The 12,996-nt window shown below is 41.2% G+C and overlaps 1 protein-coding gene across 5 annotated transcripts in view; it reads right to left on the reverse strand.

The window, feature by feature from the left end:
* Positions 1–12,996, reverse strand: part of THADA (THADA armadillo repeat containing) — a 904,047-nt gene that overhangs the window by 584,516 nt on the left and 306,535 nt on the right. For all 5 annotated transcript variants that reach the window (XR_012244018.1, XM_073628459.1, XM_073628460.1 and 2 more), the window contains exon 26: positions 9,225–9,316. Coding sequence is in view for 4 of the 5 variants with exons in the window: in XM_073628459.1 (XP_073484560.1) it covers positions 9,225–9,316 (92 nt within the window). In the remaining variant the exon portion in view is untranslated. The remainder of the gene's footprint in view (positions 1–9,224; positions 9,317–12,996) is intronic.

Raw genomic sequence — 12,996 nt, forward strand, 5'->3', positions numbered from 1 at the left:
AGAGAATTTTCAGAATTGGCTTGGTAGGCAAGTGGTTAAAGTGGTTGTAAAGGCAGAAAGTTTTTTTTAATCTTAGCTGTGTGCAGCAGCCCCCCTCATACTTATCTGAGCCCCATCCCAATCCAGCAATGTTGCACAAGAGACTCAGCTGTCCAGGACTCTCCCTCCTCATTGGCTGAGACAGCAGCGAAGCGCCACTGACTCCCGCTGCTGTCAATCAAAGCCAGTGAGCCAATGAGGAGAGAGGGGGGGTGGGGCCAGGCCATAGCTCTGTGTCTGAATGGACACACGGAGCTGCGGCTCGGCTCGGGTGCCCCCATATGGAGCTGCTGGCAGTGTGGGGAACTCGACAGGAGGGAGGGGCCAGGAGCACCAAAGAAGGACCCGAGATGAGGAAGATACGGGCTGCTCTGTGCAAAACCACTGCACAGAGGAGTTAAGTATGACATGTTTGTTATTTTTAAACAAAAAAAATGAGACTTTAGTATCAATTTAAATACTCTTTGTACCGAGGTGATGTGACCAGGGCCAAGACAAGGGGTGGGGCAGGAGGGACCCTGAGCGCAATGGTTTATTGCAGGGATGGGGGCGCCCTATGCCAGTCGCTTCTGTTACGAGGCTGACAGGAATAGGGACAGCAACATCATTGCTAACCAAAAGGAAAGGGGGGAGGGGAGCGCAGTTTGGTATCTTTGCCCTGGGTGCTGGATGACCTTGTCCTGGCACTGGCGGTGAATATATGAATATAGTAAATATATATTGCCTTTCATATGCCATAAATGGGTGTATTGAGCTACGCGCAATGTGATTGATTACACAATCAGGGTGTTTTCTTTGTATTCTATATTCTTGTCCCAGCAGCACAAAACTACATGTAATAAAAAAGTGTAACCAATAATTATTTTATACCACTTCCCTATATACTGTAGATTCCTCATCGTCCTCAATGCTTGATTAACTATGTGCGGATACAAACATGTTCAAGCAGTAAACATGAATATTCTACATTTCCACTGAAAAGATAATGATCTCAATTACGTATATACCAGCAACAGCGATAAAAAAAGATGTACTGCAGTTAAAATCCTTGCAGGATAAGCAGTGGGCAGTATTTAAGGTGCCTTACCTTACAGAGTGAAATCGTTTTTAAAGAAGAATATCTGTCAGAGTGGAAAAAATTATCAGTAAACGAATATTTAGCCTTCAGGTAATGCAAACTTGAGCTGCAGTCGTACCTACAATGAGGTTCCGTACACATACACTATATAACCAAAAGTACTGGGACACCTGCCTTTACACCCACATGAACTTTACTGGCATCCCAGTCTTAGTCTGTAGGGTTCAATATTGAATTGGCCCACCCTTTGCAGCTATAACAGCTTCAACTCTTCTGGGAAGGCCGACCACAAGGTTTAGGAGTGTGTCTATGGGAATGTTTGACCATTCTTCCAGAAGCACATTCGTGAGGTCAGACACTGATGTTGGAGAGGAGGCCTGGCTCGAAGTCTCCGCTCGAATTCATCCCAAAGGTGTTCTATCAGATTGAGGTCAGGACTCTGTGCAGGCCAGTCAAGTTCCTCCACCCCAAACTCGCTCATCCATGTCTTTATGGACCTTGCTTTGTGCACTGGTGCACAGTCATGTTGGAACAGGAAGGGACCATCCCCAAACTGTTCCCACAAAGTTGGGAGCATGAAATTGTCCAAAATGTCTTGGTATGCTGACGCCTTAAGAGTTCCCTTCACTGGAACTAAGGGGCTAAGCCTAACCCCTGAAAAACAACCCAACACCATAATCCCCCCTCCCCCAAGTGATTTGGACCAGTGCACAAAGCAAGGTTCAAAAAAGACATGGATGAGCGAGTTTGGGGTGGAGGAACTTGATTGGCCTGCACAGAGTCCTGACCTCAACCCGATAGAACACCTTTGAGATGAATTAGACTGCAGACTGCGAGCAAGGCCTTCTTGTCCACATCAGTGCCTGACCTCACAAATGCCCTTCTGGAAGAATGGTCAAACATTCCCATAGACACACTCCTAAACCCTCCCCAATACACACAGCATGACAGACCTTTTTTAGGACCAGTTCACACCACAATTTCTGCTTTTCAGATGTGTTTCTGCATGCACATTTTTAATGTGTTCCAGTGCGTTTTTGTCCTTTTTTTTTAGTTTATCTCAATTGAGGATATGTGGGTTCCGATGCGTTTTTGATGCATTTTGCCACTGTCCAGATGCATTCCATACAAAAAAAAAATACAACATGCTCAACTTTTATTGACTGCACTGGAACGCACTACACTGGTGTGAACTAGGGTCATTGGAATCCAAATGTTAAACACTGTCCATGCATTTTTGATGCAGAATAAAAATGCACTGGACTGTATTTGGTGTGAACCAGCCCTAAGGACACCCAAGGGATAGAGAAGTAGAGGATATAAAGGTACTTGGTGCCTTTAAGTACATACTTTCAAATAGAAAAAAGCCTTTCATTTTCAACTTTGTTAACAATTCAGGTCCAGAAATATGCATATTCCATGCAATAAGGCAGAACTATAGAATCTATTATACATTATAAAAACAAACACCAAATATTTCTTAGGTTGATGCCAGATAATAATCTGAGCTGATTAATACAGTCAACCATTCACAAGCCAAAAAACACTATTTTGAACTCATGAACCTCATCTGAAATCTTATGACTACCTCAAATTATAACGGCCATAATTTCATGAAATATCCAATTAAAGAACTTCAGCACTTTCAGAGTTTAGGAAGGTTATGCTATTTATTGTGATAAAAATCAATGAGATATGAGCCGTTCCAATCCAGGAGTGAAACAAATGTGGCCCTTTCAGCCCTTTAAACACTAAATTCTTTCATGGATGGTCAGTAGACTATGTGGCGAGAAGGCTTGTCTTTCATAAGGTAGTATTCTTATTATCAGCAGAATACTTCATTCAAGGAGCAGCACAGAGGATTTGGTCTCATGTTTCCCAGAAGATTATTGGTGGGTGTCTTCAAAGGGTTTCAATTGGCAATCCATGTTATATTAAAATGAGTCGGGGGGAACATATTTCTCCCAACCTCTGTATGACAGGGATTCAAAATATTTTTCTAAACTCGCGACCCAAGTTTGAGATCTTTACATCCATTGGTCAACATATTATCTTCTAATCTTCTACAGATAATGAACTACTATATCATAATTAAAAAAAAGAAAAATTATTGGAGTTTGTTTTTCATAGAATTTCTCCAAACAAAGCATTTTCTTTGGAAGGATAAAGTTGTCTGAATTAAATTGGGTTGAGAAATGCTACCATCACAACGTAGGTCTAAGTATTTTTTTTCCCCCATTTTGGATAGAAAATGGAAATATGGTAAGGTTAGAACCTGTGTGTTTCTATTTCGGTCTGATTATCCACCAAGTTGGATTGCCTTCTCTCCCCTTCCAAGAGGCACAACAAAAAGTCAGAAAGATCTCCACAAAATTAGAGAAAATCCAACAGTTGGCAGTAGAATAAGTGTTCCTATTGGAAGATGTCCTCTCTACTGATGCGTTAGTGAAAACAATTACATTTTGGATTTGCCCTTATTTTCTATATAGATGACAATGGTCACAATTGTTCCAACCCTATTCCACTCTATCCAATACTAGAGAAAAAACGTTTTGGAATTTTACTCTGATGTACACTAAAATGGGTTTCCAAAAACAAAAGCTGGTGTTTCGGGGAAAAAGCCATCAAGCAGATACGACGGAATTTTAGGAGGGCTCAGGTCAGGTGACTGAAAGGGTCGCTTGGAAAAAAAGTGCAGTACAGGGAACACTTTGGTTTCATAATGCCTTAAGGGCCGTTACACAGGGGCCAAATATCGGGCGGCATCGGCCCATGTGTACGGCAGCCAGTCCGACAAAAGCCGGCTGTTCGGCTGGCTTTTGTCGAAGGGGCATGACCGAAAAAGGTCACCGCTCTCAGCCATTGTCCGGTGTGTTCTGGCGGAGGAGATTGCTGTACTAACAGTTCTTCATCTTTTTTTACGTTTAGCCCTCTGGGTTGAACGAAAAAAAAAAAAAAACTAGCGTGTACCAGGCTTTAGGTGTGGACACAGCTGACAAGTTTGACAAGGAGATCTTACAGTGGATGTCCTCGAGTGACAAAAGAAGCTAGTGGGTTATTCACCCTAACAAAGTTTACCCTATCAGAATTAAGAGAACATTTTTTTTTAGCAAAAAGGCACAATTTACAAATTCAATCATGGTCCCATAGGACTCTGATGTCAATGAAATCCATGAGATAAAGAAAAAATCCATAATAGAAGCTTTAACAGTTAACTTAACCCTAATGAGGTTTTGGGTAGTCACTTGCAGGTTGCATTACCTGCTGCTTCTTTATCTCTTCAGGGAACACCATTGGTGGGATAGCACCATTAGAATTCATAGTTTTGTATGGTTTCTGACATTATAAAGCTTAATAAAGGGTAATCCCTGATGGATTATATATCGGTGGGTGTACAGGACAATCACCCTAATGGGGACACAGACAGAAATATAAACGTATCTGGAGTTCTAATACCTTACTACTAATAAACAAATCTTAAAAAAAAAAAAAAAAAAAAAAAAAAAGTTTGCCTTGAGTTATACTTTAAGCTCTGCAAACATTTACCTTCATAGTGTTCCGTAGAAAGGTTTGCACTATTAGTGAAAGTTCATGAAAGCTGAAAGTGGTTGTAAACCTCAGACATGAAATATGAACAAAGCAAATTCCTCTATAGTGTGTACTTGTCTCCATTAAGAGCACCAAGTCACACATTTGTCTGCTGCTTTGTTCCTCTGCTATCTGCATGGGTCACTTCTGACATGTTTTCCTGACACCAAGAGAAAAAAAGGTGACGGGGAGGAAGCTCCAGCCTCAGCTCTGTTCCTGTGTGCTGTGTTGGAGGGGGAGGGGGGTGTCCTTTCCCTCCAATCACTGAGCTCTGCAGAGTGTAACTTTAGCTCTCCTCCCCCTTTTTTCTGAACTCTCAGACAAGCTTTATAATTCAGCACTTTGAATTGGATTATCAATCAACTGTGTTTACTCTTTTTAAATCATAATGACAACAGAAACTACCCAAATGACCCTGATCAAAAGTTTACATACCCTGGTGATTATGGCCTGATAACATGCACACAAGTTGACACAAAGGGGCTTGAATGGCTATTAAAGGTAACCATCCTCACCTGTGATCTGTTTGCTTAGTGTGTGTGTATAAAAGGTCAATGAGTTTCTAGGCTCCTTACATACCCTTGCATCTTTCATCCAGTGCTTCACTAACATTTCTGGATTCTGAGTCATGGGGAAAGCAAAATAATTGTCAAAGGATCTGTGGGAAAAGGTAGTTGAACTGTAAAAACAGGAAAGGGATATAAAAATATATACAAGGAATTGAGAATGCAGTGTTCAAACTCTAATCAAGAAGTGGAAAATGAGGGGTTCTGTTTAAACCAAACCATGGTCAGGTAGACCAACTAAAATTTCAGCCACAACTGCCAGGAAAATTGTTCAGGATGCAAAGAAAACCCACAAATTACTTCAGGTGAAATACAGGACTCTCTGAAAACATGTGGTGAGGCTATTTCAAGCTGCACAATAGGGAGGCACTTGAAGAAAGATGGGCTGCATGGTCAAGTCGCCAGAAGAAAGCCATTACTAGGCAAATGCCGCAAAGTATCCCACTTACAATATGCCAAACAGCACAGAGACAAGCCTCAAACCTTCTGGCACAAAGTCATTTGGAGTGATGAGATCAAAATTGAGCTTTTTGGCCACAACCGTAAACACTACATTTGGAGAGGAGTCAACAAAGCCTATGATGAAAGGTACACCATTCCTACTGTGAAACACAGAGGTGGATCGCTGTTTTGGGGATGTGTGACGTTTAGCACAGGCACAGGAAATTTGATCAAAATTGATGGCAAGATGAATGCAGTATGTTATCAAAAAATACTGGAGGAACATTTGCATTCATCAGCCAGAAAGCTGTGCATGGGACGTACTTGGACATTCCAATATGGCAATGATTCAAAACACAAGGCCAAATCAACCTGTCATTGGCTACAGAAGAATAAAGTGAAGGTTCTGGAGTGGCCATCCCAGTCTCCTGACCTCAATATCATTGAGCCACGCTGGGGAGATCTCAAATGTGCAGTTCATGCAAGACAGCCCAAGAATTTACAGGAACTGGAGGCTTTTTGCCAAGAGGAATTGGGCAGCTTTACCATCTGAGAAGATAAAGAGCCTCATCCACAAATACCACAAAAGATTTCAAGCTGTCCTTGATGGTAAAGGGGGCAATACACGGTATTAAGAACTGGGGTGTGTAAACTTTTGATCAGGTTCATCTGGGTAGATTCTCTTGTCATTATGATTTAAAAAGAGTAAACACAGTTGATAATAAATAGCTTCAGCCAAACACTAAACACCAGTTACGTTTTTGTGTTATAATTCATATTCTCTGAAAAATGGCCAAGAAATCATAAATTCTGCCAGGGTATGTAAACTTATGAGCACAAATGTAAATAGATCTGGACTTCTTAATCACTCGCTGCATGCTTTCTCTAGTTCAGTGACTTAGAAAGTATAAAATCCTAGGGAACAGAATAGCAACCAAGCAAATAGTCTTTACAAGGGAAGGACTGCAGTGACAGAGACAGGTTTTCTTTAACAAATGGCAGTCACACTGTCACTTAGCTTAAAGGGTAACTCCACTTTCGTGGGGGAAAAAAAAAGCAAATAAAAAAAATAATAATAATATAGCATATACTCTGTAATTTTTTGTAAAATGCAATATGACTACCTGGAGGTGTTCTGTACACAGAATATGTACAGAACGCCCCCAGATATGTAATTTCCTGCTTGTGTGATTGGCTCACTGATTTTCCCAGAAATCTGCACTAAGACCCCTTTCACGCTGAGGCGCTTTCACGCTAAAAAAAAAGCTACCTGAAAAGCTCATGAAAACCTATTTCTATTAAAATCAATGAATGCTTTCACACTGGGGCAGTGCACTGGCAGGGCAGTAAAAAAACGCCCCTCTCCATTGAAATGAATGGTAAGCTCTTCAAAAGCGCCTAAAAAACTCTTCAAAAGTGGCTGAAAAGCTCAGTGTTTTACTGACAGTTTAGAAGAGCCTCAAGTAGCCTAAGATACAAGTCACATTTTGGGCATAACCTGCAAAAAAAAAAAAAATGTATTTTTGATGAGATACTCCCAATACGAAATCATGTCTAAAGGGATGCAGAACACTGCAATTTTCCTCATTAGAGCCCTGCAGGTGCAGCAGCTGGTTTATTATTAAGAAACCACTCCCATACTGATTCACTGATGCACATGGACACAGACAAACACACGGATCTCTTCAGAACAAAAGGTAGTAATCTGCAAAAAAGTTTGCTAATATCCTTGCAATGTACATAGATCACCCAGAGGGGAATGTTTTTTTCTCAACAAAAGTGGAGTTACTCTTTAACTAATGCCTGGAAAGATTAGGCATAGGAAAGAATGAAAGAAAACCACCCCCAAATATTAAATGGGATTATGTGGGCCCAAAGTATATAAAGAAAGTGATAAACATATGTAAAATGCAATAATGCAAATTGTATTATTACGAAATATGTTAAAAGAAGAAAAGTAGATGGCTGATGTAGCAGCTAAAACACCAACAAGGTACATAACACTGATACATATGATTACATATAGATTATTGGCCTCATATGGAATGAGGCATAACCTCTACATACAAGAGCCCAACACATTTCAGAATAATGATTCCTTCTTCAGGAGGTTAGTAGCAGTAAGGTAAGTATCTGTTATGTCCTGATGAGGTAAAGGGCATCTATACAACAGCCAAAGGATTTAAAAACCAACAGCGGCATCCATCATATCAGCAGGAAGGCGAATGGTCCCAAGCATGTGAATGGGGAAGCTCAAGACAAGAACCAAGCAGGATAGCATCAAGCATGGCCAGCAGGGGGACAAAAAAGTCGCAGCTGAAGTAAATGTCGGGTGTAGCGTGGAGGGCCCTGAAGTGGCCGCTCGTGTGTGGGATGGATCTTCTTTTATTCTTCCACACCCCGGGATGATGGCCCACCTTTCCTCAACCATACCCTCTTTTTCTCAATAAATCATCCTAAAACAGCCTGCTTCTCTTCTTCATCAGTGCTGAAATGCTGATCTCTGAGGAACTCTTTTAGGGGTCCAAACAGGTGGAAATCACTCGGAGTGAGGTCCGGGTTGTAAGGGGAATGTGGCAATACCTCCCAGCTGAGTTTCTGTAATGTGCACGTCGTGCGGTGAGCACTATGAGCTTGTGCGTTGTCCTGGAGAAATAGGACGCCCTTTGTGATCAAACCAGGCCATTTTTTTTGCAGACGTGTATGCACATCACTCAGGACATGACAGTAATAGTCACTGTTAATAGTGGCACCATGGGGTAGAAAATCCACATGAATAGCACCACGTTTGTCTCAGAAAACACTTGCCATCACTTTACCTACAGATGCAATGGTTCAAAAAAATTTTGGTGGTGGTGAGTCTGTGGTGGAGCTGTTCCATGCACACACTAATACTGTTGTCTTCCATCTTGATTAAAGGTCTCTGGACTGGCCCGCGACAAGTGCGCCACCTATCAGTAATAGAACACACTTGCCACTTACTACTTCATGTAGTACCACCACACTTGCATCCCTGTTTATAACTGTAAAATTATAAGTCTCGCTTTGACTCGAACACCCCTCATCACTTTACCAATAAATGAATCTAAAGCGTAAGAAAAATGTTTTACAAAACGCATGAAAAAGACTTATATTAGAGAGTTTTCAAAGTTACACAGAGACGACATCAGACTTTGTAGCCTTGCCTTGGAATTAGATTCACTTAAAGGTTATACAGCGCTAATAGACTGCAGACGGGGGGACATCAACAGTGATTCATTTCATATGTTTGGCCCTGTCCATATTTTTTGTGTTACATTTAGAAAGGCTAGAGATTTAAAGAGCAGATTACATCTAGGAGGCCAGGTATTTTAGGCTTGGCAAATGTCGGCAACAAGAAACGAGTAGAAAGGTTTTTTTGTAACATTAGTCGGCATATACTGTAAATCCCTGAAAGGCCCAAAACCTTCTAGAATTGGTATTGGCCAAAAGATTGTTTTTCACAAGTGACGCTCGCTTCATGTGCTGCTTACCTGTTTTTCTTGGAGCGTTCATCTTTTCCTCTTTTGACTCCAAATATTCGTGTAATCAGTGTGCTGAAGAGAAGTGTGGCGGAATTTCTCACCTAGTATAAACATAAAAGCAGTTATAACAAAATATCGGGGAGTTGTCAACAGTATTTTTCTTTCTCAAAAAATTTGCAGCAGAAGGAAAGGCCAAGTTTTCAGATGCATGGCTCTTAAAGCTTGCCTTACCTCCAAAAAAATAGATTTTAATATCCATTAGTCCTTTAAGGAATTTTTGAAGACATCCAGTTACCACTTCCAATAACAAAAACATTGGCCAAGTAAAAGGGTGTGATCAAACTAAAATATCTAGTTATGGTCCTCTTGGGGCGAAGACCTGTTAGAGGAGGGAGTCTACTGCATGGCCAAGAGAGAAAAATGGGAGCTGCCTGTGGCAACATATTTTTGAAGGCATATCCTTCTGGCCTATCATCTTTATCCTTGCTTAAAAACAATAAGTCAATGATTTGCAACAAGCATGTGCATATCAAGTATCCCAACAGCTGAAAAACTCGTACAGCCAGTACAGACCAAGTTCAGCACTTTCAGCATTTTAAAGTATATATCAAGCCAACAACTATTTATTTTAGTTTTTTTTTTATAGAGTGCATATTAGAACACCTGTCTGGCTATGACTGCTATCAGGGGCCTGTAGGTTGGCAACACTTGGCCCGTTTCAACTGTTTTTTTGCTGCTTCGAATGGGTTTTGTATTCCCAAACAAGTCTAAAGGACTGAAAAAAACTTGCTTGAAGCTGGTCAAATGCACCTGTCAATGAATTCTGAATTATCTCAGGCTCGGTTCGCACTGCATGCCAACGCGGCTCACAGCAGGCGTCCTGTGCATCCTGCTCCACTGTTTCATGTCCGATTTCAGCCCGATATTTGGCCTGAATTCAGACCTGAATCGGACCAAAAGACACACAGGGCTCCTGTGCAAATTCACACAAAAGCCACATCGGAGATATGTGAACCAGCTCCATAGAGAGCCGGTCACATTCTCCTGCTGTTGCGAATTGGATGCGATTATCCTGCATCCAATTCGCAATATTGCGAACCCGGCCTCAAACTCCTGTCAAATTGATGCCATCGTCACAAGCACAAATCCCATAGAGACAGAGAGAATTTTCTTACTTTCTGCCCAAGAGCTTCTACCAGACAAGAAGTGAGGGAAAATCTGCAACAGGAACACAGACAAATCTGATAGGGGTGACTCCAATAGGCAGTTGATGGATAATTCTGAACCCTAAATGTACCCTTTATAGGAGTCAACGTTAAGGAAAGCCTGTCAGCGCTTTCCATAAAACCTTCACGTATCCAGGTGATATCTAAATTATGTTTCAGACCATGCCTGCAAACATGCTTTCGGGTGGCCCTAGTAGAATGCCAGCTAATGGGTTGATTTACTAAAACTGGAGTGTGTAAAATCTGGTGCAGCTGTGCATGGTAGCCAATCAGCTTCTTACTTCAGCTTGTTCACTTAAGCCTCGTACACACGATCAGATTGTTGGCCAACAAAGCATCAGACTTTTGTCCGAAGGGCGTGTGCCAGGAACTTGTCCTGCATACAAACGGTACACAATTGTCGGTCAACAAACATGAACATAGTGACGTACTACGAGGAATTTCAGCTCTTGAGCGCCACCCTTTGGGCTAACTTCTGCTGTGTTTGATGAGCATTGATTCTGAGCATGCGTGTTTGTACTTTCAACTTTTGTGTGACAGACTTGTGTACAGACGATAGGAAAATTTGACAACAGACTGTTGTCCGCCAAAAAGTTACTAGCCTGCCATCCAACATTTTGTTGGCGGAAAGTTGGACAACAATTGTCTGATGGAGCGTACGAACGGTCGGATTTTAGGCAAACAGTCTGTCATCACACAATTCCCTGCCGAAAATCTGATGGTGTGTACGAGGCTTTAAGCTTTGACAATAAAATCTAGCAGCTGATTGGTTTTTATGCAGAGCTGCAGATTTTTGCGGCTGGGAGAGATACTTGTCACTGGGAGAGCATGTTATGGCTGCCATCAAAACAGAGGTACAGGAGATATCTCCTGATGGGAACACCGGTTTCTATGATAACTTTCATAAGTGGTCATCCTAGGTTTATATATTCTCTTTCAACACGTGTTGCTGCTGCTAGACCCATGCGCTCAGTGTCTGCTACCCCTCTCTGTCAAGCCCTCCACTGGCTTCCGCTCACCCAACAAATTAAATTCAAAATGCTAACAACTACTTACAAAGCCATCCACAATTTAGCCCCCAGCTACATCACTAGCCTAATCTCTAAATACCAACCTACTTGTTCTCTTCGTTCCTCTCAAGACCTCCTGCTCTCTAGCTCCCTAATCACCTCCTCCCATGCTCGCCTCCAGGACTTTTAAAAAGCCTCTCCAATCCTATGGAATGCCCTACCCCAATTTGTCTGCTTATCTCCTACTCTATTAGCTTTTAGATGACCCCTGAAAACCCTTCTCTTCCGAGAAGCCTATCCTACCCACACCCAACAACTGTATTTTCATTTTCTCCATCAGCTCATCCCCCACAGTTATTACCTTTTGTTTCCACTTGACCCTCCCTTCTAGATTGTAAGCTCTAACGAGCAGGGCCCTCTGATCCCTCTTGTATGGATTTGTATTGTAAGTGTACTGTCTGCCCTCATGTTGTAAAGCGCTGCGCAAACTGTTGGCGCTATATAAATCCTTTATAATAATAATAATAATGTGCATTGCAGTAGGGGCCAGTAATACACTGTTACTCAAGGAAAAGTACATTTAATTATCCAAGTACATCACTGCATTCATTGGTGTTATTTTATATTCCTTTGGGGTTTGGCTATCTCTGACTATGCAATGCATTTTTTCCCATAACCTCCCAACAGAAAACAGAAGTATAAGAAAACACAAGGTTAGTTGTACTTTTGCCACCCGTTACAATACGTTTCAATACAGTGTTTCAGCTCTTTGTAATACTGTTCCTCAGTCAGTGTCCTTGAGTGGCTGCTTACTGGACATTCAGTGAAGCCTCTTCTGCTTGAAGTGCCTGGAATTCTAATCAGCGGGATAGCTGAACCACTGTGACACTTTCTGTAGAATGCCGTGTCTTTTGTCAGAACACAAAGGAGTATTCTGAGTCTCTGTGCTGCTAATCAGTTTACGATGTCTATCTCACTATATTCTGCTGAGGCGGCTCTTTTTCAACTTTTTCATTCCCACAGATTGCGGTTATTTGTGTTTCATTTACTTTCTGGGGTTTCTGCTGTCATATTTAAAAAATCAGACCGCGCTTGCCAAGTCTGACAGCTCTGTTAATTCTTGCTGCACCAATATGAACCTCGGAGCTCTGAAGAAACACATGTTTTGTTTTTTTTTTATGTAGCAATGGACAGAGAGGCAGTGCAAAGGAGAATGTACAGATCATAAACAGCAACACAGAGTTGTAAATGAAGACTATAAAGATTACATTAAAAGAGAATCATAGTCCTTTTTAATGCTTTATGTGATTCGCTAAATTATTAATGAGCCTTTACTATGCATTTTAAAAACAATAAAACCAAAAAAAGTGCATACAAAGAGAACGCTCACCCTTTGCAACAGTTTAAAGTGACACATAACTGGTTAAAAAAAAATAATAATAATAAAAATTAAAATTCAATTATGTATACTATTTTTTTTTTAAATCAGAAAAAAGTTTTTATTTTAACTTTCACAGTACGTGGTATATGACATTCCGTATAAAA

Source organism: Aquarana catesbeiana, linkage group LG04 (assembly GCF_042186555.1).
Source record: "Aquarana catesbeiana isolate 2022-GZ linkage group LG04, ASM4218655v1, whole genome shotgun sequence".
In the NCBI taxonomy this organism is placed as follows: Eukaryota; Metazoa; Chordata; class Amphibia; order Anura; family Ranidae; genus Aquarana; species Aquarana catesbeiana.